Source organism: Agelaius tricolor, unplaced genomic scaffold (assembly GCF_023055355.1).
Source record: "Agelaius tricolor isolate 1412-34295 unplaced genomic scaffold, bAgeTri1.0.p SCAF_10, whole genome shotgun sequence".
In the NCBI taxonomy this organism is placed as follows: domain Eukaryota; kingdom Metazoa; phylum Chordata; class Aves; order Passeriformes; family Icteridae; genus Agelaius; species Agelaius tricolor.
In genome coordinates this window covers 21,559,676-21,586,357 of record NW_027269270.1, presented here as the reverse complement: position 1 = coordinate 21,586,357, position 26,682 = coordinate 21,559,676, and the positions used below count along the sequence as shown (strand labels likewise).

General features: G+C 48.7%; 1 protein-coding gene across 2 annotated transcripts in view; it reads left to right on the top strand.

The window, feature by feature from the left end:
* Positions 1–721: 721 nt before the first annotated feature.
* The window catches only part of IGFBP2 (insulin like growth factor binding protein 2), a 56,146-nt gene continuing 30,185 nt past the window's right edge, over positions 722–26,682 (top strand). The window contains exon 1 of one of the 2 annotated variants that reach the window (XM_071435185.1): positions 722–1,461. In XM_071435185.1, the coding sequence (XP_071291286.1) occupies positions 1,062–1,461 (400 nt within the window). In that variant the 5' untranslated portion in view covers positions 722–1,061. Of the gene's footprint in view, positions 1,462–14,582; positions 14,771–26,682 lie in introns of those variants that run through there. The other variant, XM_071435187.1, reaches the window with a different exon arrangement.

The following is a 26,682-nucleotide window of genomic DNA, read 5'->3' as shown; positions in this document are numbered from 1 at the left end:
AACCCTCAAAGCTCATAGACCTCTGTTTTTGTGCCTCTGGTTGTATCCCACTTTTGGTTACCCTCGTGAGGCAGTGCCACATGGGAGGTGCTGAGTCAGCTGCAATTTGATCAGGAGGCAAAATACCCTGTGGGCAGCCAGGCTGAAGACATGGGGCATCCCTATGGGCATGGAGCGCTGGGTCTCCAAGAGGTCTCTCCCAACTGCAGGGTCCTGTTCCCACGGAGGCATGGTGGCTCCCTGGACCAACATTTGGTGAGCAACTGTGTGTTGGGACTGTCCCTGAGTCCAGGTGTTGGCCCCCATGCCCACGGTGGCACCTGGACTGAAATGAGGCTGCTTGTGCCAGGCCTGGCACTCCTGTGGCAGCAGGGTGAGAGTGGGCCCTTGCTTAACCCCCCAGCTCCCCTCGCTTTTGGGGGTGTGGAGATCACCCAGTTCCCCCTCTCCGAGCACTGGGTGTTGCTGTGAGGCACGACCCTAGCCCGCTGGTGGGGTGGGATCTCCATCCCTCCCTGTTCCAGGTGTCTCTGTGAGGCGGGTCTTGGTTCCCTTCGTGTTTAGCCCCGCCGTATTCAGCGGGCAGACCCCCATCCCCAGAGGGATGTGTCTCCCACAACAGTAGGCCCTCGCCCCGTGTCGGTCAGGCTCCCCAGTTGCTCTCTGGGTCATCCCCAATCCCGTGTGCGGCTGGCCCCAGCCCACTCTGGGTCTGATCGCCGCTCCCCACCGGGAGGGACAGCCCCGACCCCCGCAGGGGAACGGGGGCGGGCGCGGGGGCGGCTCTAGGACCCAGCGGCGGCGCGGCGCGCCCGGCCCCGCTCAGCTCCGCTCAGCTCCTCTCAGCCCGACACCGCGCCGAGCCGAGCCGAGCCGTGCTGTGCCGTATCGTGCTGTGCTGTACCGTGCTGTGCCTCGCCGGGCCGTGCCGTGCCCCGCCGGGCCGTGCCACGCCGCCTGGTTCCGCTCCGCTCCTCTCCTCTCCTCTCCGCCCCGCGCCGCCCCGCCGGGGGGCCGAGCGGCGCGTCCACCTGCCGGCCCCGCCGCCCGTCAGTCCCGCCATGGCGCTCGGCGGGGTCGGGCGCGGCGCGGCGCGGGCCGCCTGGCCGCGGCTGCTGCTGGCGGCGGCGGCGGCGGCGCTGGCGCTGGCGGGGCCGGCGCTGCCCGAGGTGCTGTTCCGCTGCCCGCCCTGCACGGCGGAGCGCCTGGCCGCCTGCCCCCCGGCCGCCCGCCCGCCCTGCCCCGAGCTGGTGCGGGAGCCGGGTTGCGGCTGCTGCCCGGTGTGCGCCCGCCTGGAGGCCGAGGCGTGCGGTGTCTACACGCCGCGCTGCGCCGCCGGCTTGCGCTGCTACCCCGACCCCGGCGCCGAGCTGCCCCTGCAAGCCCTGGTGCAGGGACAGGGCACCTGCGCCCGCCGCCGCGACACGGCCGAGTACGGCGCCAGCGCCGAGCGCCCCGCAGGTGAGCAGCGCCCGGCCCCGGCCTCCGCGGGTCCGGCACGGCGCGCCGAGAGCCGCGCACCGGGGACGGGGCACCGAGCGCTCTGCGCGGCGCGCCAGGGAGCGGGCACTGCGCCCCGGGGACCTGGGACTGGGCACCGCCGTCCGGGCTTCGGGCACTGGGGACAGTGCACCGTGCATCGCTCACCGGGTACCGGGAACTGGGGACAGGTGGGCGCTGGACAACGCGCACTCGGGAACGTGTGCCGGGGCAGCGCCTGGGCAGCACAGGTGGAGGAGTCCAGGGGGTGGAGGAACGTCCAGGGGACAAAGGAATCCTAAAGGGCAATCAGGGGGGTCGTCCCGGGGCAGAGCGACCCCGCGGGAGGGCAGACATGAGGGATCCCTGCGGGAGAGGAGCGAGAGTAAGTCCAGGGAAGCACAAAGAAGGAGGGAATGAAAGGGGCGTTGGAGGGGGGACAAAGCATGAGAGCATCCCTGAGGGGGGCATAATGGGGTGTTTGGGGTTGCAGTTACTTCGGGGGTTAGAGAGATTTCCTTGGTATGGGGCGAGAACCCCAGGGGTGGAATGTAACGAGGTGGGGGGCGGGGGGGAATGCCGGGACTGCTCCAGGGGGCAGGCTGGAGGTTGGGGTCTTTTAGGGGAAAAAAACCCCCATGGGAGCAGATATAAGGCTGAACTTTGGGGAGATGCAGCTGAGGGATGGAGGGGGGGGGTGTCCTTTGGGGAGCAGAGAGAAGTGAACGTTCAGATTTGTGTTTGGTGGAGGAGTAAAACCACCCTGAAGGGTGATGGATGCCCCAAAGATAAGGAGAGAGGTGGTGTGGGAGGACCATGTGCTGCCTGGTGGGAAGGGGGAAGCTGAGGGACCGCGGGGGCCCTGCTATGTGAGGAACCTGTTCCCTATGGCCACCCTTCCAGCAGAGTCCACCTTGGAGATGAGGTGACCTCTGCCAGCTCCCGTGGGGGTCCTGCTCCCTCAGGCCCCGCTGCTCCGGGACCTGGGTGCAGGGACAAGAGGAATGCCTCCCGGGGGCACAGCCCCGGGGACAGGGACACCAACAGGCTCCTGACCTGTTGCTGTGATTGCCGTGGGAGGGAGCGCTCTTCGGGTTGCCGGTGCAGCAGCGCTGGGTTTTATTAATGCCTCCTTTCCCGTGCAATCGACTGCAAGCTCTTTCCTTTTCCGTGGGATGTTGAGAATTGACAATTCAGCTCTGGAAATTAACACTAGCACTTTCTCCTTTGTAATCACCCCTCCTTGACTTCTGCCTCCTTGCTGGTTTTGCTCCCCTGGCTGTAACTTTGGTTCTTGACCCTGTTTGCATAACTAGTTCAGCAGCACGACTTTGAACTCCGTCCCTTCCCTCTTGAGGCTTGATTTAAAAGTGCTCTGGACCGGGCTGTACCTCTTGGCTTCCCTTCTGTGGGGATGGGAATGCAGCCAGGTACCTGTGCATGCTCCTCAGGGTACCTGTGCATGCTGCTCCGCTCCAGGAGGAGAGATGGAGAGAGCGGAGTAAAGGAAAAAGAGCAGCACGGAGAACTTTGCACGTTTCAAGCTGCTGCTTTGCACAGCCAGGCTGTGACGGCTGCTGTCCCCACTCCTGTCCCCTCTCCTGTCCTTGCTCCCTTGCCCAGCTGTGGAGAGCCAGGACTCTGGAGAACAATGTTAATGCAAAATCTTCCTTGACAGATTATAAGTGTCAAGGGAATGAATTTTAGACTCTCCAGAAGAAGGCAAGGGCATTTAGATTTAAGGAATTTGGCACTGACTTCCAGGCTTATGCTTTTACAAAAAGCTGGGGTGGGTGGAGGGCATTGCAGTGATGGGCTGAGAGGTAATTTTCTGAGTTAGTGCTTCTTTTTTTTCTTTTACAGACTTTAATTCAGAATTATGTTAACTTCAGTCAGCATTTTGCCTGACTGGAATATCTTTATTCCTTTACAATGGGTGTGATTTATTTGATTGTATCTCTGTGGATAATACACACACACATAAATAGCACACTGTAAGAACCTTATAATGTATGTGGTGCTCTGCAATATCCATAGGGGGTGAATAATAAAAATACTGGCACATCCTTAGCCAGCATGATGTGAAACATGCAGCTGGAATATTCACAGTTGAGCATGTCTTGGCAGAGGAGCTTGGACATCCAGAAAAGGGTTTGCGCTCTTCAGATTACAAAACTTTTAACAGGTTATTGTAGCCATTGGGAAAAAAAATCCCGACCAAAACTACAACAAAAACAAAATCCGAATCTGCCAGCTTCACTTGATGCTCTTCCCTTTAGACTGTCATCTTTGATCCCATCTGCACTTGCTTGCTAAACATATATGAGGGAGCTGAGTTTGCTTTTAAGCAGTGACAGGGAAAGCACTCTGGCACCCAAAAGAGCAGGGACTGGAATTTGCTTTCAAATGCTGATGTTAAGCCAGTTTCAAGAGTGCCCCAAGAGCAAGTTTTTGCCTGCAAAAAGCAGGTGTTGAGGGTTTTTTGGTGTGGTTGGTTTTGTGGTGCCTTTTTTTTTCCTTTTTAAATGTACTTAAAGGTATTTACTCTTTTCCCCCTTTCCAGCTTGAAAAGGCTCCTTTGGCTGGTTCAGGACTGGAATGCAGAGCTCGTGCTATTCCTAAATTAAGAGTTTGGCAAGTTTTTTTGTCCCTGATGAGAGGCAGAAGGATTGCTGAAATGAAACAAGGAATAAAACTCTGCAAATTCTCCTGCTATGGCTCCAGCATTGTTTAGTCTTCCACTAAGGTCTGTAAAGCCAATCCTGAAATGGTTGTAGGCGGAAAGTAACATAAACCACCATGTAGCTAAGGAGCAAGGGATGTTGTTCATTGCACAAGAGGCTTTGGGTATTTTGGAGATGTTGGAACAAAAGAGCAGCAGTCTGTGGAAATCAGTCTGAGAACTGTTACCCTCCCCAGGGAGGCGAGTGCATCAATGCCCATCAGTGCTGGGAGTGAGGTGGAGACTCAGCATCTACAGGGATCAGGGCCTTTTAGGTAGTTTTGGTGCCTCTGGACCTGGTTCCATTGCAGTTTGTTTCAGGTCACGGTAACAAATTCCTGTACTTCTGACTGGAACCGCCTGACCTGGGGACAGTTGTTACTGTGTGTGCAGAGCTGGTTTTGATTGTATTTATTCTCTCAGCACCTCAGTAAGATTATCACAGTGTTTTGCAGATGGAGTAAACGAATTTCCCAAGGTCCTCCAGGACACAGGGAGCAGAGTGAGGACTGTCTTTTCATTGTGTCACTCTGTGTCCTGGCAGAAAATATCTTAGTCCCTGCAGCCGCCTTCTATTCAGAACAGGCCTAAGGTGGCCATATGGGTCTTGTAGACGCAGTGTGATTTGAGAGGCATTTTAGGTAGCACTGGGGTCTTTCAAACCCTCCAATCTCAGCCAGAGGGTGGAGATCCTGCCTTCTGTTTTAGCCATGATGAACTGGAATCAGGGCCTTGTGTGGTGTTGTCCAACTCTCAGCTCCCATGTCCTTTGCCCTTCCTTCTGCTGGTTCACCTCTCACCTTATGTCAGAGCAGGCTGGTTCAGGAGATAGTCCTGCTGCAAGCTAGCCCTAAAAAACAAGTGTCAGGTCAATGACCTGAACTGGCTCAAGGTGCAGCAGGGTGCCCAGCAGGATGCCAAGTGCTGTTTCCAGGTGGGAACTTATGCTAAGAGGTGGAGCAGGGCAAATCTCAATGATGTCAGCAAATGCCCTAGATTGTCTTGCCCAAGCAATGAGAATAGTTGAAGAACATATTTTCTCCTAATGGAGACAAGATCCTAGGAAAAAACTTGTTCTACTCTGAAAAAAATGTTTCTTGATCCACTGTTCAAAGCTGACCAGTTGAAAGAATTTTTTTTTTCCCTTTGCCAATTCAGTTCAATTGTGTTTGTAGTATTACTTTGTTGTTGGGATACTTGTACTAATTTAGTGGGGTATGTCTCAGAACCCACTCCTAGCTAATGAGTCCTGCTTTGGAATCTCACTTACTTATTAAAACTAATGTGTTTTTTCAGTCCATGCCAGTGCAAAGTAACCTTTCCAAAGGGAAAGAGAGCTGTGAAAAGAATGTGGCTGCAAGCAAACTTGAACTTAAAGGTCTGGAGTTGCCTCACTCACCTGACTAGAGTCTCCACTTTGAACTCCCCTGACGCAAAAACAGTGTCAAAATAGTTAACTGTTAAAAACACAGCTTGTTTTAGCGTCCAACTAAAATCCTTATTTGGGTAGCTCCAAATGCCACACATCCTTCCTTACAGGTCAGATGTCAAAACCTTCATTTCCCCTTGGCAGGCAGCTGCTAAAAGACAGTTTAATGTATTGCTTGAAAACACAGAAGAGTCTGAGGTTGGAGGTAGCATAATGTAACTGGAATTTTAACAGCAACTTGAAAACCATGCCAGTAATGCTATGAATGCATTTTTCATTTCTACTGAATTGCCAGGAAGACTTCTGCTTTTCTCTTGCTTTTATAAGGAAATGAAGCATCCGTCATGATCTGCATGTGCATGTGTGTATCTGTCCTTCTGCCCCCACAACTTCTGACCCTGTCAGTCAAGTTGGTGGGTCCAGTGCAGCAGTGGATGTCCTAAAAGTACTGCATTGCTAAAACATGGGTGAGGAGCAGAGGAGAGCCAGGCTGTGATTGTCCCCCTCATCCTGTGCTGGAAGCACATGAGCCAGAGGGAGGTTAGTTATGAGTGCAGCAGTCAGGCTTGCAGCCTGGCTTCTGCAACCTTGGGCAGTGCCACACACCAGGGAAGCTGACTACCAGACCCAGATCCACACGAGTGTGTTAATATGTCCATAGTCACTGCAGCAGCTCTGCCCAGGATAAGCTGAACATCTGCACAGCTCCTTGCCTTGGAAGAAATTATTAAAAGTCAAATGCAATTAGTAACAGCTGTAGGGATTATAGGTGAATGAGAAAACCACACAGTTCATCTGTCCTCGTTGCCTCTGGGGCTTTGCCAGTAGGTGGACGACGTCTTCACGTTCATCTGTGGCAGCTGTGTCTGGTCAAGAGCTAACCTGGTCATCTTTTAAGTATTAAGACAATAAATAACAGCTTTGTGAAGCAGCTTATTGAAAATAATGCTACCCCCTTCCACAGTCCCACTGGAGTTTGCCGTGGTGAGAGTGCTGCTGGTGTGAAAATGGTGGTTTGGAGGGAGAGGGAAGCCTGGGAAGATTTCAAGGCTCTGACCCAAAGCAGAAATGTGTTTTCTTGCTGTCCCTTGGCAAATGATCTGTTTCCTTCTTGCCCTTTGCAGTTGTTTCCTTTCCTCTGGATTTCAGGCTTATACTCACTGAGTATGGTATTTGTCAAGGGAACAGCAAGAAGCCCCGTCTGTGAGAAAGTCCATGTCGTTTGTTTTATCCACATCCAGGAATTGAGCTGAGATAAACAATTCAGGAGGCAAAACAGTGAAAACTGGAATGTGAGAGGTGTCTTTGTGTATGGCTCTGTACTAGACCTGGCTGCAGTATCATCTGGGTCTAATTTATCTGCCCGATGGGCAGCTGTCGCTGTTATCCACAAACTCAGCTGGATCTGTGAAGGCAGGGTTTCATCCCAGCAGCCAGCAGCATTCCTGTACCTGCTTTTCCTGGTCATGTGTTCTGAGCTATGGAGCTAGGAGAAACAGTAGTTTCCTTGGTGGATTTTTAAAATTTCTATTTGGATTGGACAATTCTAAGCTTTCTGAACATGGTGACATCTGCCTTTCCTGCTGGGACTCCTTCAGGGAGGATCTTTTGCTCTAAGCAGTCAGAGTAAGAGGAAGGCCAAGGTAGAATGTAAAGATGCTGTATAAAGCATTTCTGTTACAGGAGGAAGGCTGAGCTTGGTGGTGTATTGAGTTTTCAGGGATGAGAATTCCTGTTTTCTTTCCTTAAATTGGGGTGAGATATGTAACTGTGATTAAGTATCTGCTTAGCAGACCCTTTCTGTACTAGAGAGATGCAAATCCATTGCAATTGCTTGCACTTCCACTCTTAACTTCCACCCATCTTCATCCTGGCTCTCCCCTGGGGAGGTGCTGCCAGAATCAGTGTCCCTATGAGGGTGTCCTTTAGCAGCACATCCTGAACACATTGTGCTTTCCAATTTGTTCTCTCTGACTGCTTGTGTCTGCCAGAAGGGGCAGGTTAGTCCTGAGGCCTGCATTAGTGTCTTCCCGTGGGAGGGAGCTGTAGTACATGCATGCAACAATGTGGTGCCCCATGGGTGCTGAGTGTGCTGTGGGACTGGGAGGCTGATCATGCTGCATGGCCCTGCTGTGGACTTGGGAGAGAAGGAAAAATCCTTGCTAGTGGTTCTAACATATTGTGCAGATCATTCTGCTGAGCTGATGTCGTGGCAGCCGTGTGCCATTTTATTCCCCATGCACATTTCTCATGCTCTGTCGTGCAGGTTTTGGTTTTTGTTTGGACCCACAGATCCATGATAAGAAATTTACCCAACCAAATCTTCACTTTTCTGGAAGGATGAGTTTTCTGCCAATTTATCAGATTTCAAATCTAGTCTTATTATTCTTTCTACAAAGATAAATTATCTTCAGTAGATCAAGTCTGACTGAAACATCTCTGCCTACTTTCAGCAGTCACTGCCAGCAAGCTGGAAGGTGTTTCTCATTCACAAACTGGCCAAGCGTAACCTCATTAAACGTTGAGTTGACACCTAATTACAGGAACACGTGATGTGATGGCTGTCCTAGGTAAAGGCTGAGGAAAAAAGGGTTAGTGAACAGTTATCAGAGCTTCGCTGCAGCCCAGCATTTGACTGCTCTTTGTAATTACATTATTGATTGATTTCTGCTCAGTGCTTTGCCAGACATGTCATTTAGTGAGAAAGATGAAGGCTCTTGTTGCATCAGCTTATGGTAGAAATAAATTGTTTAAGAAAGCAAAGGATCAGGAATTACATGCCTTTGTTATGGACTGAAATTCTGGGAGACATCAGGTCATTTTTATAAGCCTTGAACTGTCCTCTGACATTGCAGCTTTTATTCTGAAGAAAGCTGCACCGTGCCTCTTGGCTGGTGAGGGGAACAAGTTCACTGCCCAGTGCTCTCTGTAGTCAAAGATCCCATTAATTCTGCCGGCTGCAAGGAATGATTTCTTGGTATTTCATTCTGGACTGTAATTGAGAGTGACACAAAGCACTGGTGGGAATTGGACTGTGTTGAAATCCCTGCTTTTTCTGTTTTCTGCAGATAAATCAGCTCAGGTGGGATGAGGGTATTTCTAATGCTCTGCCCTTGAAATTTATAATATTTTCAACACCTTACTGGCTTGAGGCAATTTTAGAGAGGTGTCTTTGTGCCTCCTTGCAGCTTGTCCTTCTGCAGGATGTCTACAACATTGACACACAGTGCACTGCACTCACTTGCATAACAACATGTGTGGGATTACATGTCCTGTAATATAATGAAAATTCATAAAGCTTTGCCCAGTAATTTTGCTCCAGACTGCAGTGAGATTTCCTGGTATGATGTTGCTGGTCAGGCTTCAGCCAGAAGTCTGGTCTCAGCTCTCCTGGCTAGTTGTAGAAGGCTTAGTCCAAGCTGATGAATTTCTCTTGGCTTGGTGAGGAGATGGAAGCCTTCCTTCTTGTTTTCTCCTTGCTGTTTTCTAACTAGAAAAGGGTGAGCATCTGACATCCGTTTCTTCAAGAGTGCTTGCTGCTCAGTCTGAGGTGACTGGTGAGTTGTTGACTGGTAGGGTTCCTCTTCTTTTGGCCATAATGAATAGGGGACAGCTTCTATGGCTTCTGCAGGGGTGGTTTGGGTAGGGTTTTGCTTAGGCAGAAATCCAGGTTTTTACAGACTATTACAGAGATCATTTGGAGCAGAAGATCTGGTTTTCTAGTGGTGTTTAGGGAATATTGCCATTCCTGGGACAGGATGCTGGGTCAGCAGTACAGGTACTAATTAGAGGCTAACCCACCAATACATCACTGAATTTAAAGAGCACTCTGGGACTGGGAGAGAAAAGTGAGACTAGAGCAAAATGTTGCCTTCTTACAGGCCAGCTCACTGTGGGAATTCTGAGTCATTTTGTTGTTGTTGATTTTAGTTATTAAAATCAGTGTATTCTCTCCTTTTTTTCCTTGCCATACCCCACACACCCTGTCACTCCAAGCTTTCAGATTCCATTAATTCTTGTGCATTTTTGAGAAATTTTGGTTGATTAGATTCTTTCTCTGCAGAGGAGCCCAGCTTCCTACTGCCTGCAGATGGGACCTGTAAAGCTCAGCTTCCTTCACACACCCAGCTGGGTGGTGGGAACACAACTTCAGATGTCTTCAGGACAAACTTGGTGCCCTGTTCCTTTCAGAGCACCTGTTGCTGAGAGCATGGCCAAGACTGGGCATGTGGAAAGCAACTGGTCTACTGAGCTTTGAATAAAGCCAAAATGCCTGTTTTGGGCTGACTTTAGAGGTCTAGGAAGGTCTAGATCTCTCTGTGCATAACTGAGGCATGGTTGGTCTGTGGGCATGGGGAGGAATTTGGCATGAAGCCCTCTGAAGCAACTGTCTTGTCTAGTAAAACTCGGGCTGTGGGAGTCGGTGTGAGGAAATCACAACATCCACTTTGGTTTCTGCAGGCTCTGTCCCGGGGGCTGGTTGGGTGTTGCAGGAGGCCACAGGAATCCTGCTTGTGACCACAGCCAGATTAATGGCCACTTGGGCAGCTTTTCAGAAGTGAGGAATTTGTCCACTTTCACAATAGTGGCTAGAAATTCCACACGAATTAATTAGTTTTATTACAGGACTTGTCCTTCCTGCTCCTCCAGGGCTGCCTGAAACACTGAACTCATTACATGAAGAAATGGAAATAGTACTAAAAATAAGAACTGGTATTCCAAGCCTTTGTGAGGATACACACAGAGTATACTGACATCCCCCACCAGATGTGCTTCCCCAGCTGTGGCTTTTGGCCAGATGAGATCTAAACCCGAGTTTTAGATCAATTGCAGCCACTTAAACACCCCCGCCTGCTCCACGACTCAGTCTTCTCTCATCCTCTTATTCCCTGCTCACTTTAGGCTGTTCATCTAGGCTTTGTAATTACTTACACAATTTCAGTTTGATGCAGTGTTCAGATCTGACCCTTGTATGTTACACAGTGAAGTCTGTGCACTTCAGCCTCCTCTCCCCATTAGAATGGGTTTCCTACCTTGCAAGGACACTGTTGGCTTTTATGGCAGTGAAGTGCTTGGAAGTACCTTTGTGAAAGGGTGCTCTGCACTTGAGTTGTGGTGGCATGGGACTTTGGAAATGTTTGATTGAGTGTAATCAGAGTAATGTTAGACTGAGTAAATATTTTGGGAACCCAGAGCCAATAATTTTCCCTTGCTTACGTTTGTGGTGGGTCAGCCTGCAGAAATTTACCACCTCTCACATGGTTTTTAAAGAAATGTTGTGCGTGGACTCAGTGTGCTTTTATTTTAATCCCTTTTTAGAAGTGCTGATGTTGTCTTGAGATTTGCCCTGCTGGTAAGGGCAGGTGTACCTCTTGCTGGTCATTCCAGTGTTTGCTTTATGAGCATTGCTTCAGATACTGTGGTTGGACGGACTCATTTTGAGGCTGACCCCTCCTTTCTGCTCAGCCCCACCTTTGTGACCCAGGCTTGACTTGTGTTTTTTGGATGAAGTGAGTTCAACATGAGGAGGCTGACCAGTGAGGTGGTAAAGTTCCTGCAGGTCCCATGGCACAGAGTGGTATGGTTTCTCATCAGCCCTCTTGAGAATTGTGACCCTTATCCTGGACTATTGCCAAATGAGCTAACAAGGACTGAAACACAGAATTTCCAGCATTAACAAAATGTGCCCTGTACAAAGAGTAAAAAATGCAAATGCAGACATAATTTCTTCTAATCTCAGATGAGTGGAAAGCTTCTGTTGTTCTAATAATGTTTGTTGTAATTTTCAGTCACTGCTTTCCTTCATTTTTCTGCTTATGCTATTTATCACACTGGTTTCAAGGATTTGTTACCTTACTCCTGGCCATTAGGCTGCTCCTGCACATGCTGAAACTGACCTTTGTCAATTCAGACTGCACTGAAGGTGCTTGGGCAGTGCAGATTGACAGGGCAGTAGGTAAACCTGGCTAAATGTCTGTCACATTCATAATCTGGCCTTGGGTGACAGCCCGCGATGCACAAATTGGGGATTTATGAAAAGAGTTTAGAGTAAGCCTTGAGAGGTGGGAACAGTGCTATGGAAACCCATCATGCTGCTGATACTGCTCAGCCCACGATTTCAGGGATTTCCAAAGCACAGCCTGGTCTGCTGGCTGCTCACAGAGGTGTCTTCATTATTTGGTGAGCTGCCCTGACTTCCAGCAGGGCAGACAAACCCACAGTGATGTCTGTGTACATCAGTCCTGTGTCTTGAGGCTTCAGCTGTGGCAAGAAGGGAGGTCCCATCTCTTGGGCTGTGCCCAGTGGAAGAACAGCCCTGCCCAAATCTGTTTTTATCCTTAGCTACGGGGTGTGCTAAGAGGGTTGAGCCTCTGGCTTGTCACTGTCAGCAGTATCCTGTCCCCTAGAGCTGATCTGCCCTAGCAGAACTAAAATGTCTCAGCTGACCTAAAAAACTGCTTGTAATTGAAATGCAGTGACCCCCATAAATATTTAACTGAGTGTGTGTTTTGATGTGCATTTTTTTTCCAGTTCTTCTCTTTTGCTTTTCCCCTCCTGTGTGTGGATAGTCAACTGAATGCACATTCCCTCCATGGCATCCTGTGATTAAATGGAATTTTTGGCAGTTAAGTGATGCATCTTGCTTGTCTTCCATCATCATCATGTTTAAGATGGATATCAAGTTCAGTGTTGAGTGTGTGAATGCTCCTGTGGGAATGTTTACACCCCACCTACAGGCTGCCTACTGCCATGCAAACCACATCCTGACAACCAGTGTGCAGCCTGCATTAAGATTTTGCAACTCTGCTGCTGAAGCAGTGGACTCCCATCAGATGAGGGAAGTTACCAAAGTTTTGCCCAAGAAATAGCTGTGGATGGATTGGGCTTCAGGTTGTGAGGCAGAAGGAGCCTGCAATGCAAGGCTGGAATTAGTGCAGTCAGACAGTAACAAAGGTATCTCTGTGAGCAGCCGGCACACTGGGCTGAGCTTTGGAAATCCCTGAAATCGTGACCTGAGCTGGGCTGACTGCCTGACAGCAGTACCTTGTGCAAGGTGTGCAGCCTGCCCTGTACTGGAGTCACCCCAGCTGGGATGCTCTCCTTTCTCCAGCTGGGGAAGCATGCACTATGCCTGAAGGACACGTAGCCAGAGCCTGGCAGGGACTAGGACAGTGCAGATCAGACTGCTCCTGTGGTGGAGTTAGGCTGGGCGTGCTGCAAAGCCTTTGGAAAGGGTCACCCATAATCACAGCTTAACCCGGAGCAAATGTGATTTCTCCATCATGACAGAGTTAACGCTGCATTTCAGAGCTGGAGAGGTGGTGTTGGTTCCCCTGTGATCTGAGCCCAGTGCAGGGGCCGATGCAGGGCAGTGCTGCCATCGTGTCTTGGCTGACATGTCCTGGAGAGAGTGGAGCTATGCTGTTCTCAGCTGGGGTCAGACCCTGGGCCAGAATTGCAGGTTTGCCCTTTTCCCACACAAACACATGCATCTGTTTAAGCCAGCCAAGGCACAGGGTGAGCGAGACTGAATCTCCTCAAAACTGCCCCTGTTTCCCAAGGACCCGAAGCGGGGGCCACAGGAATGGGATTAGACACCAGAATTTGAGGACACACATGTTGCAGTGCTGCCTGGAGGGTGCTTCTGTCCAGGGGCTTTCCTGCGGAGAGACATAGCCGGGAAGCAGAAATAGCAAGTGACTAAATGTCACGGTTATATTCCTGCCATCTGAAAAGAATTCCCTATTTTCTTTTGGCTGCAAAAATTAACTTCCCTTTTCTCCTCTCCGAGCGGGCGAGCTGGCTCCCGGTGGCTGTGCCCTCGTGGCGGATGCACAGGACGGTCCAGGTCAGACTGAAAGGAAAACTCTCCTACTGGGGGCTTTTCACTGTTGTGCTCCTTTCTAAAGAAAATGTGCAGGGCTTTTCTTGGCCCTTGTGAAGGCCAAGATGCATGTCTGTAGCTGGAATAGGATAAGACTGGCCTCATTTGGGAGCTCTTCTGGGTTTTGAGCTGCTTGCTTCCCTTCTGCATCCCGCTGAGCTGTGTGGGGTGGGGGCTGGTGGCTGGCATCCGGCTTTTTGTTATTCATGTAATTAATCTCATTCCTCCCCGACTGTGGTTCTGCAGCCCCCAGGCACAGACTGGCTGTTTAGCCTCTGCTGCACAGTAAGAGCTCCACCTGGGAGTCAAGGAAACTGAGGCAGGTACAGCTGAGTGTGTTGTTCTTGGGCGTGCTTATCCTTTGGTCCTGGAAGATTCAGTAATGCACCTTAGGAGACTAAGTTCCTTAGACTGAACAGCTTGCTAGTTGCTCCAGTGATGAGCACTACAGAAATGATGATGGTGCCACGTGTTGCCCAGTTTGAAAATGCTAGGGAGGGGAAAACACAGAAAAGGCTCCGGTGCAAAATTCCCTGCGATTTTAAAAAATTTCTTTTAATACTCTTTGCAATAGCAGAAGTATGGACTTTTGTGGGATGAGAGCCTGATGGGTAAGGAATGACTCAGCAGCTGCTCCACCTGGGAGTAGTCAAGAGCTTGGTCCTTTGACTTGCAAAAGTCTTTTGTGGGCCCTCTGGGATCCCCTTAGTGCCAAGAAGAAAATATGCATCATTACACCCGTGCTGACCATGTGCGTTCAGGCCAGCATGCTCATCCCAGTCTCTCATGCCTTTTTCCTTTGCTGCTTTTTCTTTTTTTTTTCTCTAGAGCCCTGTAGTTTTTTCCCATTGCATTTTTTTTTGGTCAACAAGTTTATTATTTTCCTGTTTTGAGGTGCTGTGCTTTCTTTCTTCCTCTTGTGTTCTTGCTGCGTTTCTGCCAGCCTCATCTTCTCTCCCCAGGCTTGGTCTCATATTTACTTCACATATTTTCAGCAGGGTGCTAGCAGGATTATTGTGACCTGTCTGGCTCAGTGAAGACCTGCTGAAACCTGCCATTCATTGATCCAGCGAGAAGAGCCATGAAGGAGCACTCCTGCCAGGTTGGGAGGGTCGGGCAGAGCTCTGCACAAGCATGTCTGGGAGCTGTGCAGGTGACACTCTGGGTTTGGAGTATGATGGAAGCCACGTGTTGGTTCCTGCTTGGGACTGATCCTTTTGGTCTGGCTGCCAAACCATTTGAAAGAAAACAAAAGGTAAAACTAAGGTTTTATTCTGGTAACTTTGCAATATTGACATTTCTCCTTGGGAGCACAAAGGAACTTCAAAACAAGCTTGCAGAGATATTTAGGGAGACCAGCAGCTAAAGAAGTTCACCACTTGAGCATCTTTAAAGAAAGAAAAGGGAATGAACATCCACACTCTCAAAAGCACTGGTAAAGAACATGCCACCAGTGACCCAAGGATGTGAAAAGTCATCCCAAACTCTTCCTGTGCCTGAGAGGTGAACCCAGGTTGTCTGGGCTCCCACACTGTAACACATGGCTTTTGCAACACTCTGACATTTCAGGTGGCAAAAGCAGCTGGTGGTGTTTAGGGGAGAGCCTGTATGAGCACAGTGATCCCTCTGGGCCTGATGAACCTCCTGAGCAGCAACTGCAGGAGCCAGCAGGATCTCTGGTTCAGTGGGTGTGGAAAACTTTGGTCCCAAATGGCCAGACTCTTGGTGGCTTATGTTGTCATTGCTCCTCCAGTTCTTGCTGAAATTGGGCCATAAACATACCTCCTTGGTGGAGCTGCTGGCACACAGGCTCCCTCCACCCAACTGGCCTCAGAACTGACCACAATCTTCTATTTCTTTTCCTTCTAAAAGGACCAAAAAGAAGCCTTTGGTTTGACCATAAGCCAGCCTTTTTGACTTGATTGCTGTTACCGCTGTGATTAAACCCAAACAAAACCAAAACCTGGAATGTCTTCTGTATGTCCAGTTTTAGTTCCTTTTTTTTTCCAGGTCATCAGCCAAACTAAACAGCTCCAAACAGACCCCAGGTGTTTGCACTGTCCTGCTTTTCATGAAAATGCACAGTTCCTTTATAAAAATGTGTGCAAGAATTTGGGGTTTTCCTACTCGCTCTCTTTCTTAAGGGCATTCAAAGAGACATCCTCTTAGTTATAGCTGTACAGAGATGTCTTTATCCTGGCACTGTCTCCAAGGTAGGGCAAGGAGAAGCCATCAGGAAGCTGTGGAAAGAGCAGTGTGACTGAGAACCAAAGTGAACTTAGGAGCAGAGCCCTCCAATGAAGTTTTCCTGGGGGTAGTGTCGACTCTCTGGATGGTTAAATGTCTGCATCTACAGCCACCCCGTTTCTCCCCTCCTGCAAACTGAGCAGGGCTTTGCTGGAAGCCCATCCCAAACCTGAGGCTGGTGGCTTGAATGGTGGTGCCGATCCAGTGTCTGGACTGTACTTGGACCAATGCCCATCCACTTTCCAGAGAGTGGGGGAGCCAAGTCCACAAGGAAGGCTTTCCCAGGTTTCAGTGAATTTAGTGACCATTATGGCATGTGGGCTGAGACATATGTGGACCTTTATGTCTTGGCTCTTTTTCTCCAATTACCTGAGGTGCTGTCTGTCATCTCAGCATGTAATTCCTCCCTGCTTTGCATCATAATTCCAGCCGGTGCAAATCGCTCTCCTCCTCCGCTGATATTCGTTCTCTGACTTAGCATTTCTGCTGCTGCTGAGTTCTGGCCTTCCCCCTTTGGGGGCTGGCACCCACCAAACCCAGCTGAGAATGTGGGCCTTTGTGCTGGAGCTGCTTGCAGGAGCTGGGGAGCTTTGCCTTCCCTGCTGCGAGCCTTTTTGGCTGGAGAACGCGTGCCCTTTCCTGGTGGGGAGGGATTTAGGGGTGAGGGGGAGGTGAGAGCGCTCCTTGTGCTGGAAGAAAAATGATGAATGACTCTCTTGTGCTTCTGAACAAAACCAGGAAATGGGGGGGGGGAAGCAAAAAAAAGAGGAAATGAGAAACAGTAAAGAGGCCTCCCCCGCCTTCATATAAGCAATCACTCCACAGCATCTGGAGCCCAGTAAAAGGGCTGTTCCCAGGAGACCTCACACTCGACAGCCACACAGATCTCCTTTATTGCAGACTCTTGGGGACTGCACCCTCACCCACGTCCCCTGTGCTGGCCCTGCACCCCAAACCAGCCTAACAAGGGTGAACTGAAGCTCAGTTTCCATGGCCATGATCTCCAGAGATGCTCGAGTGTGCCTCGGCTGGCAGGGCATGGATCCACCCCAAGGATGTGGTTGTGATGCTGTCGAAGCAGCTGGAGCACCTGCATGCTGTATGTGCTGGCATGCTGCCTGGCAGCACCAGGGCACTGACAATTGTGGTACTCTTATCTGGTGTGAGATCTGCTGGAGTGGAGTCACCTCTCCTGCTCTCTCCCCCAAAACTGTTCTGGATGCATTAGATGCAGTTGGGAAGAGCAGACTGGGTCACTGGCCATTGTGGTGTTGGATTTTAAGCACCCTTCTTTGTTATTTGTTAAAAAACATATGAGGTAGGAACCTCAATAGGTTAAGCTCTTTCTTACTGTAACCTTGCTGGTGTTACTGGTTTAGCCATTGTGGAAGGGGCTTGTTGGCAGTAGGAAAACTGTTCCTGAGGGCAGCTTTAAAATCTTAATGCAGGTTTCAGAAACAGAGACCCTGAGAGGGGAGTGGTTCCCATCCATTTCCAGATGGAGGTGATCACAGTTAATCACTGAGCATCTTTATGATCCCAGCCAAAACACAGGGTACTAATTTAGTTGTAGCTCTTACTCCTCTGTTGTGTTCATCAAGTCCTAATTGAATTTATATGTCAGGTGGGAGGGGATTTGGTTGTTAGTTTCTCCTTCCTGAGCTGAGAGGAGCTCTTCTCCTGGATGTAAGTCAGTGAGCTGTTGTCCTCTATCTAGTCTGGAGATGGGGTGTGTTTCTGATGTGGCATTTGGGTCTTCCCTGGGACTTTTTGGTGTTCAGGGCTCTGTAGCAGAATTGTTTGTCACACAGGTAATGGAGATAGTGGGGAACCTCTGTGGTGATGGATGTTTTTGTCGCTTAGATCTAGAGATTATACTTTCACCTAGGCTTTAGCTCAGTGCTTATTTACCTGCTTGTGTGACCCCATTTTCATTCATACAAATCTGGAGGATTGAATGCATTATCTGAAGAATACATTATCTCTTTTTGTGGGCATGGGAAGAGAAAGTTTTCTATTGTGAAAAGTTAAATCACCACTTTGGATATTTGCAGCTGTTCTTGAAATCCCCTCTTATCCCCTTGTGAGCAGAAGGGAATCCTTATCCTGTTTCACAAATGCAGTGTCCCTGACACATAACTCTGCTTGGCACGCTCCCAAAGGAGCTTCTTCTTGAGGGGCTGGGGAGAGGGATGATTGGGCTCACACAGGTGCTGACATGGAGGAAAGGCAGAAATTGCAGAGAAGTTACAGACTCCCCAATGTTTTGTGGAGAGACAGGAAATCAGGTTGCATCCTTGCAAAGTGGAGTCTTCGGATTTTCCTTAGCCAGTTAATGGTGAGCTTGGTGGTGATGCTGTGGATTTGGGCTATTTCCCCTGGGGCAGCCTCCTTGTATATTGGCTGGACTCTAGAGGAAAAGCAGTATTACTCTTGAGTTTAAAGCAGTTTCCTGGGGTTGCTCAGCATCTAGAGGAGTTTGCTGAGAGGGACAGTACTGTAAAACTCCTCAGCTCTTCTGCCTAAAACGCCACACGGCATTACCTTCCTGAACTTGCTCTACCCTTGTGTCCTGGGTTTTGGGTGCTTGAGGAGGCATGTGAGAAGCCAGGCAGGCCTCCACTCTTTGCTCTGCCTGAGCCCTGGGGTTAGCTTTGGAGTGACCCCTGAATTGCACTAATTTGGAGGCAGTGGTGAGAAGAGGCACTGAGAGCCCTGCCTGCAGGGTCTGAGCTGTGCTGCTGTGGGCTTAGCTGGAGAGCAGTGGTGTGTGTGACATTTTGTGTTTGTGTTGCAGAATGGTCAGGGACTGGGCTGGGAGCTGGTTAGTTTTTATTTAGCAGTTATGTGACCAGTCCTTAAAGGGGAGGGCAGCCTGTGATTCACCCCATGCCTCCTTTTGCCTTTACATGAGCAATGCTTTTGAATCAGGGTTCTTGATGGCTGGGGAGGGGAGTGTGCTGAGTCAGCAGCTGTTGCTGCTGCTGCATCAGACCCTGATGGGGGGGGGGTGTTATGGGGATGCCTCAGGCCACTGCAGCCTTCTCTGCTGGCTGCCCCTGTGTGAGGGGGGACCTTGTGCTCTCCTTAGTGCAAACCAGCAGCATGTGAGCCTGGTAAATTTACTTTCTCTGGAAGTCACTTGGTTGGAAACCCTGGGTCAGTTGACTGGGTGACTGCTGCATTTTAGTCCTGAGCCCTTCAGAGTTAGATGGGTCCACTCAAAGGGAGAGAAATCTTAGGAATTGTCTTCCTTGGGAAAAGCTCCTGAGGGAAGTCTGACTCCTCTGTGGTTTCCATAACAGCATGCTGAGGTGTCTGCATGTCCTAATGTCTTACTAATTTGCCAGTGATGATTTTTTTTTTTGAGTTATTTTAAACAGGCGCATTGTGCAACTAATGGGCTTTTTATTGGTGGTAAACAAGCCGAGCTAGACAGGAATGCTGCCGAGGCTGGACTGGCAGCCTTGCCTCTCAGTGCTGTAGAAATAACTTGTTCGTTTTTTTTCCCTTAAAGAGGGAGGGAGAACCTGTGGCTCTTCTGCAGCCTGATGCTCCTACCAGCTTCCCCATGGAAGCAGTGGCAGAGCAGCTGAGGTGCATGCTCTGCACCTCATAGGGTGATTTTTGGGGTCTAAAACTGCTTTCTGCATTGGCTTAAGGGACTGTAACCTTTGGTGGGAAGCCAGTGGCTTTGCCCATACACCACAGATGAGTGGTGCAGGGCCCAATCCTCTCCTGGCCCAGAGAGCAGCTTCCTGCCAGGCAGTGCCTGGGATGCTCAGGGCTGAATGCATGGAGCTGGCGCGTCTCCATAGGGGCCGTGGAAAACACAGTCTCTTATCACACCTCTTGCTTGATGGGATCAAAACTGTGCAGACAGAGCATTTCCTCACTCCTGGAGGGGAGTGAGGGCAGGTTGGAAACAACTCCACTTGGAGGAATGCAGGTACTGTCACAGAGCGTGTGGGCACTGGTGGTGCCTGGCAGTGCTCGGGCAGCGCTCACTGCGGGGCCGTGTCTGGCCTCAGCCTCTGTCCCTGCAGTGTGTGTGCCACCACTGGCCAGGATAACCTCAAGTGAAAAGTATCAGACTTCAGTGGCCAAGAAAAGAGTGCTGACCTATTTTGGACACTTATTTATATTCAAGTTGCTTCTCTCTGTCTCTGTGAAAAAGCTGTTGTGACTCCAATACTTTTTAAAAGTTTTTTCCCCTCCCTTAGCTTTTGTTTGTAACAGGATATTATCTAGGACTAACATCTGTATTTTTCAGTAGCCAGAATAAATGTCTTATTATCTTTTATTTTTCTTGCTGAAACAACACTTTTATGGAGCAAAGCCAGTTTTGTAATACAGCTAAGCATTTAGTTGCATTGTGTCTCAATTTTTAGAGGTTCTCCTTTTAATAAAAGTCTTTACTCTAATTCCCAATTTTCAGACCAAAATGGAAAAAAGTTGGAAGCATGTCACTGTTGTTTCTGATTGTGAGCAACAAAAAGTCATCTAATGTAAAGTCACCAAACTTCTGGAAAACTGTTTGTTTTTTGGATTTTTTTTTAGTACAGTTTTCCTTCTGTCACTTATTGGCTGTATGAATTTGCAGGAATCTTGATTTTCTGAAGGATCTTACTGGTGAAAATGTTTTGGGTGTGGTTTTTTTGGATGGTTTTTATTTTTTTTCTTGTTTTGACAGCTATTTGCTAACTCGTTGTACTGTAGTTCACAGTTAATTTCTTATGTTTTTTAAAATTGAAGCTGTAGTTTCTCTTGACAAAATTCTGCTATTAGAATAATCATGAAATCGAAGCAGCTTGGTCTGGGTAGCTGTGTGCACTAACCTTAGGTGGATACTTGAAGTCCTGTAGGTTTTAGGATTTGCAATTCTGTCAACAGTAGGAATCTAAGTTAGATACTTAATCAGCAAGGAAAAGAAAGGCAAATGCTATGAATATTCATAGTTCATCCATATAAATGATGGTTGTATCCATAATACTGTATTCCATAATTTTTTCTGCTTTAAGGTAGGAGGGTTTTATTGTGTATTTTTTTTTTCGTTAGTGTTGTGGTTGGATTTTTGTTTGTTGGCTTTTTTTTTTCCTTTCTGTGTGTGTCTTTAAGACCTGAAAGAGCAAGGGTGAAAAAACTTGCTTTATGGAAATTGCAAATCCTTTGGCTTCACTAGCTGAGCTTGCAAACTCACTGAACAGTGCCAACCATGCACTGAACTAGCTGTGCCCTGTGCAAGTGCATCTACATGAAGATCCTATGCAGCTCCCAGAAGGCCAGTGGGAGCCTTTCCATAATCCTTGCCTGCAGCTGGATTTGACCCAAAGTATATCTGGGAAAGATTATGGCAGCTTCTTTGTTGGACAGAGTTTTGGTGGCTTTTGTGCTGTCACATCTGTGTTCTATCTTTAGTGGCTGACATGAAATTACCAGTTTGCATGCCCAGACAGACACACAGCCACTTGTACCCCCTGTATGCACTGAAATATCTGTGTGCATGGATGCGGCTGCATGGGATGATCCCATTGCACCATGGCAGAAGGGCTGTGCTGGCTCCCTAGGCTGATGGCTCTGTGGCATCAAGTAAAGCTGCTCCTTGAGCATGGTCAGGATGCAACTGTTGCTGCTGGTGAGGTTGGTCCTGTGCAGGGTTTTGGAGAGAAGGACTACAAATTTTCCTATTCCTAAACTACAGTTTTTCTCTTCTGGACATACATGGAAGTGACTGTTTAATTTTCCTTGACTCCATCAAGGATCAGTCCCTTTGCACTTAGGTTTCATTATCTGCATGATTGCTGGTGGTCTTGGGCATTTGTGGCTTCACACGTTACACACCAGAATGTCAGCAGGACAATTTTTTTATGAAGTTACTGGGGAAAACTTATGGTTCCATATTGTCAGTTTCTTGGAGACATTTGGATCCAAAGCTGAGGCTTGAGTGTTCTTTTGTTGTGTTGCTGCCACCATATTTGTCTCTAAGCAGGAACACAGATTAAATTACAGTGCACCTCTGATAATGTGCACATATGGCAACTCTCTGAAGTTTCATATTAATTTTTATTTTTCATGTGGTGAATAATCATGCTCACTCATCCAGAGGGTTGAGGAAAGAACAGGACACAGTAATTGCTGGATATGAATTTCAAAATTCCCTGTGGAAGACTGTCTAATTAGATTTAATGAGCTGGCTGGTGAGCATGCGTGTGCATGTGTGCTTTCACCACCTCTGTTGAGCCAACTGGATCAGAAGTGCTTATGTGTGTCCGAGGTGAACTGGAGGAGTATGTGGCAGAGATATTTTTACACTTGGAGAGTGCAGGTTTGAAGCAGACTTCTACCTGCTTTTCTAATGTGTGTGCTGTAAAGAGGGACTTCCACCATGGAGGTGAAGCATTTGATAATGCGGGTGGTAAATTGGAAGTGACTTCACTGTGGTTTCAGCTGTTTAGGTGAGGAGAGATGGGAGCAGAGTATCTGTCTCTGTATCTGGGGAGTTGGTGTCCCTTCCTCTGTAATGTACTCCTCAGAGCTGCTGGTGCAGGGGGTAGCAGTGCTACAGCAGGTCACAGGATGTGTTGCCACCGAGCTGCCAGGAGAAGGTTTTGAATTAGCTGGAGGCAAATGGTCAGTGGGGCTGGGATTTCTGTGAGTGAGGTGGATTACAGCCGTCAGGTTTGAACGTTGCTGTGTCTCTGATCTGCTCTGCTGGCTGGTTTCCCACCCCTCCATCACTGGAGACAGCCCTGAGGTGATTGTATGCAGTTTGGCTTTTTTTGCAGGGGTCATTGCCATGGGTCAGTGCTCTGTTTCCAAGAAGGACCAGAGTGAGTAGAGAGCTGTGCTGAGAGGGTGGCCATTTTAATGAGGGGGCTTCTGTGTGGTTTTTTGTTTCTTTTTTTTTTTTTTTTTAATATTAATTAACCTTTGTTTTCTGTCAAGAAAGTTGTCCTGAAGCATGACTTAGCAAGGCAAACATGCCTGGACAAAGGAAGCATTAAGCCTGCACAGAGGGAGGGGAGAGGGTTACACCGCTAATTACTTTGTGTGCATGTAATTTTTTTTCCCCTCTGGTGACTGATGGGTCTTGAAAGGACTTGCCGGGGTTGGTGTGTGATTCAGCAGGGCAGAGCGTGTTCTGGGCTGAGGCTGCCGGCTGTCTGGCCCTGGATGCCAAGGGCAGGCGATGCCCTTGTGCTGGTGTTGCTCACGCCTGAGTCAGCACTTGTGCAGCACAGCTGCTCCCCAGCTGGGGGCCAGCCGTGGGATTCACTGCTCACACCCCAGCCCAGCTGGACAGGAGGATGCAGAGGCTTGGCTCTGCCACGTGAGCATTGTCTGGAGTGGGCTGGGGTGAGGGCATGTGGAGCAACATCTCCTGGTAGGAATGTGGGTGCTCAGAGCACTGGGTGTGAATGTGGGTGTGAAGCACTGAGCTGCCAATGTGCTTATGCCAATAGAGGGGCTGGAGAAGGAGGTAATCCTGAACCCCTTTCACACATCCCTATCCCCAAACAGGGGATCAGTGCTCTCCCACTCTCCCAACAAACATCAGCCTACAAACTAACCTGCCACCCTGTCATTTTCTCTGGTCTTCCTGCTGGTCCTGGAGCCCATGGGTAGGTACATAGGCTCTCCTGAAAAAAATGGGACCTGAGATTGGCTAGGTAGGGAGTTAGAGCTCATGATGTGGGAATCAAGAAGAGGGAAGAGGGCAACTGAGGTGAAGGAGAAAAATGGGTAATAAGCAGTTGTGGGAGTGGTGTTCAGGGAAGAGGAGGAGAAGCTGGGGCTGCACAGAAGAAAGGAGGAACTTGTGGAGTGGGCTGCAGTCCTGGCCTCAAAACTGGTGGATTAGAAGGGCTTGGCAGAGAGTTGGGGATCTGGTTTTAGGCAAATAGTGTAAAATGTGTGGAATTCAAGGAGGGAGCTCCAAAGCCAGTGGGCTTGGCTCCTAAAGATCCCACAGGACCGAATGGATTTTAGTCAGCTTTCTGTAAAGGTTTTCTCTTTCCCACTAGTTTTTGGATCCATTGACCAACTCCCTACTGGCGGGGTGGTGCAGAGGTCTGACCAATGATTTTCATCTTCAAAGTTTGGTAAAAATAAATGACCAGATAGAGGAGGAAAAGCCCTCTTAGTGTCCACTTGGAGAGGAAGGCTGCAGGATGGGTTCAACTGGAATATTAGACATCAGGACATCTGTGTGGGTGCTTAAGGGCAAAGATGCACTCTTTGGCAGTACTGCTCCTGAGATGCCTGGCTGTCTTTGGGAAATGGTGCTCTTTATGCATCAGAATCATGGAATCATATAGGTTGGAAAAGGCCATGGAGTTCAACTATAAACCCAGAACTGCCAAGTTCTCCACTGAACCATGTCCCTAAGTTCCATATCTTTAAAATACCTTCAGTGGCGACACTGCCACTTCCCTGGGCAGTCTATTTTAATGTTTGGTAACCCTTTCTATGAAGAAATTTTCCCTGATATCCAATCTAAACCTCCCCTGCTACAGCTTAAGGGTATTTCCTCTTGTCCTATTGCTTGTTACAAGAAGGGCCAGAAGACATTATTGCAGAATTCTGTTTGGCATATGGAAAAAGCCTAACCCTTCCATAGCAGTTGGGAGATGGCAGGGGATGGGACCCTTCCTGAGCTGGGTGGTTCCAGATTTGAATCCTGTAATTTTAGATGTGGGGTTTCCCTCCTTCTGGGAATGAAACTCAGTAACTTAAGTATATCTTACTGTTGGAACTTTTTTTCCAATCCCTTTCTTTTTTTCACCAATTCCTCTTTCCTGATGCTTTCATAAGTCTCAGTGATGCCTTGTGAAAGTTGACCTAGAACAGACGCTAGATAGAGTTATAGAATAAAGTAGGTATTTATTAGAAGGCCTCAATGGATACACCTTAGGCAGTACAAGAGCCCAGCCAGGGCTACACCCAAGATGAACCAAAATGGTCACAAAATGGACGACCAGTCATGGTGTCTCTCACTTGTGTAAATTCTGGTTCATTTGCATATTGCAGTTAATGGTCCAATTATAGCTTTAGGTTATGAAGTCCCATTTTTCTTGTTTTTCTCACTTCATTCTGCTGTTGTTTATGCTCTTTGGCCTCAGATTTGGATCAGTTGTCCTTGGTCCTCAGCTAGAGAAGGAATTGTTTTGTCTCCCCAGAACTTACCATCCCCTATTATGAAGCTCAGAACTACACACTAAAGCAGTACAGAATCTGAAAAACATAAAAGCTAAAACCTGAGGCATCATCAGTGGCTTAGAGAAAATGTTTTTCATATCTTCCTTCCTCCCCCACTACAATCATCTCTTCTATTGTTTTCATGAATGAAAAATTGTCTCTAGCAAAAGAGAATGAGAATCTTTGCCATTTTGAGCAAATTCTTGTCCTGCCGGGGTGGGGAAACCTATCAGTGTCACCTGTTTGGTTGGTTCCATCAGCTCTTCTCTGCTGATAGAAGATCAGCTGCATCTTGCAATTGAGTTTGGTTTTGGGTGTGGTTTTATTTTTGTTAAAACAAACCAAAAAACCCCGCCAAAAAAACCAAATACCCAAACCACCCATCTGTCTGGGAATGCTTTCATTAAATGGAGCTGAGGGACCCGCAGCAAGCTACCTCTTCTGCAGGAATCTCTTTTGGCTTGAAAGGAATTATTCATGCAGTTATGCAATTCACGATGAATTTTCAATTTGTCACAGTTTTTCTCTGCCTCCTCCCTTTTGTCCACCAGCCTAACTAGGTTCCTGCTGAGTCTCTTCACTGACTGACGTGCTTTAGCAAGAGTTCTAATGTGTAGGTGCAGTCCTGATCCAGCAGCCTGCCAGGGAGTGAGGGGTTGCAGTGCACAGTGAGGTCCTAGATTCTTCCCAGTTTAAGGTCACACCTTCTGAGAGGAAAAGCCATCATTTTTCGTCATGAATTCTTTTCTGAGAGCCTGTGGTTGCTTGGTGTCTTGGCTTTCCTCCCTTCATCTGTGTGGGAAAGTCAAGTGGTTCACATTCTTGCAGGAAGAAATCTTGGAAGCGGAGGACTGTGTGATCCTCTGCAGTCCCAACCTGAAGTGTGACTGAAGTGCACAGGTATGGGGGAAAATCTCAGAGCCTTCACTTCCTGAGTATCTGCTCAGATGGGTGGTAGCTGAGCTAATGTTTCATTTTTCTCAAACAATTTCAGATGTGGGATGGAGGTGTTGACTGCTCATCCTGAATGTAGGGAGCTCTGCCACCTGCAACAGGAACATGAGCTGCTGCTGGCACCAGTTAAATTTTAAAGAGGAGCCTGTGTGTGCTGCACATCTGTGGTGGGTTGGTCCTGGCTGGATGCCAGGTGCTCCATGGCTCCTCTCCTCAGCTGGACAGGGGAGAGAAAATAGAAATAAAGGCTTGTGGTTTGAGATAAGAGTAGGGAGCAATCTTGCACCAACTGCTGCTCTCAGGTCAGGGAATTCATGCATGTGCACCCAGGTGGGATGGCAGGGAAGGCTCCTCCTGTCCACTCACTCTCCCTGCAGAGCCTGGTGTTTGCAGAGGATCTGCAACAGGACTATGGGGATGGGGTTGTCCTGCAAAAATGGTGAGTGTGGCTCCTGAGGTTTCACATTCACTGTCACACGTTCCCCTCTCCCCAGGGGAGAATGGGTCAGTGGGGTGATCTTTTGCTGAAGGAGCCAAGCAGTGGGAGATGCCTGAGCAGTGCCAGCACATTTAGTGAGGCAAATGTTTGTGGGATGTGGATTTTCATTTTACTCCTCCCATTCATAATATTCTGTTTGGATCAGCGATAGGAATTACAGCTGATAAAGCTAGCTGTTGCCATTAACAAAGGCATTTTCTTTCAAATCCCTAAGAGCTCCAGCAGAGAAAATAATAAAAATTCACTTGTTGTTCATGTTTCCAGGGTGT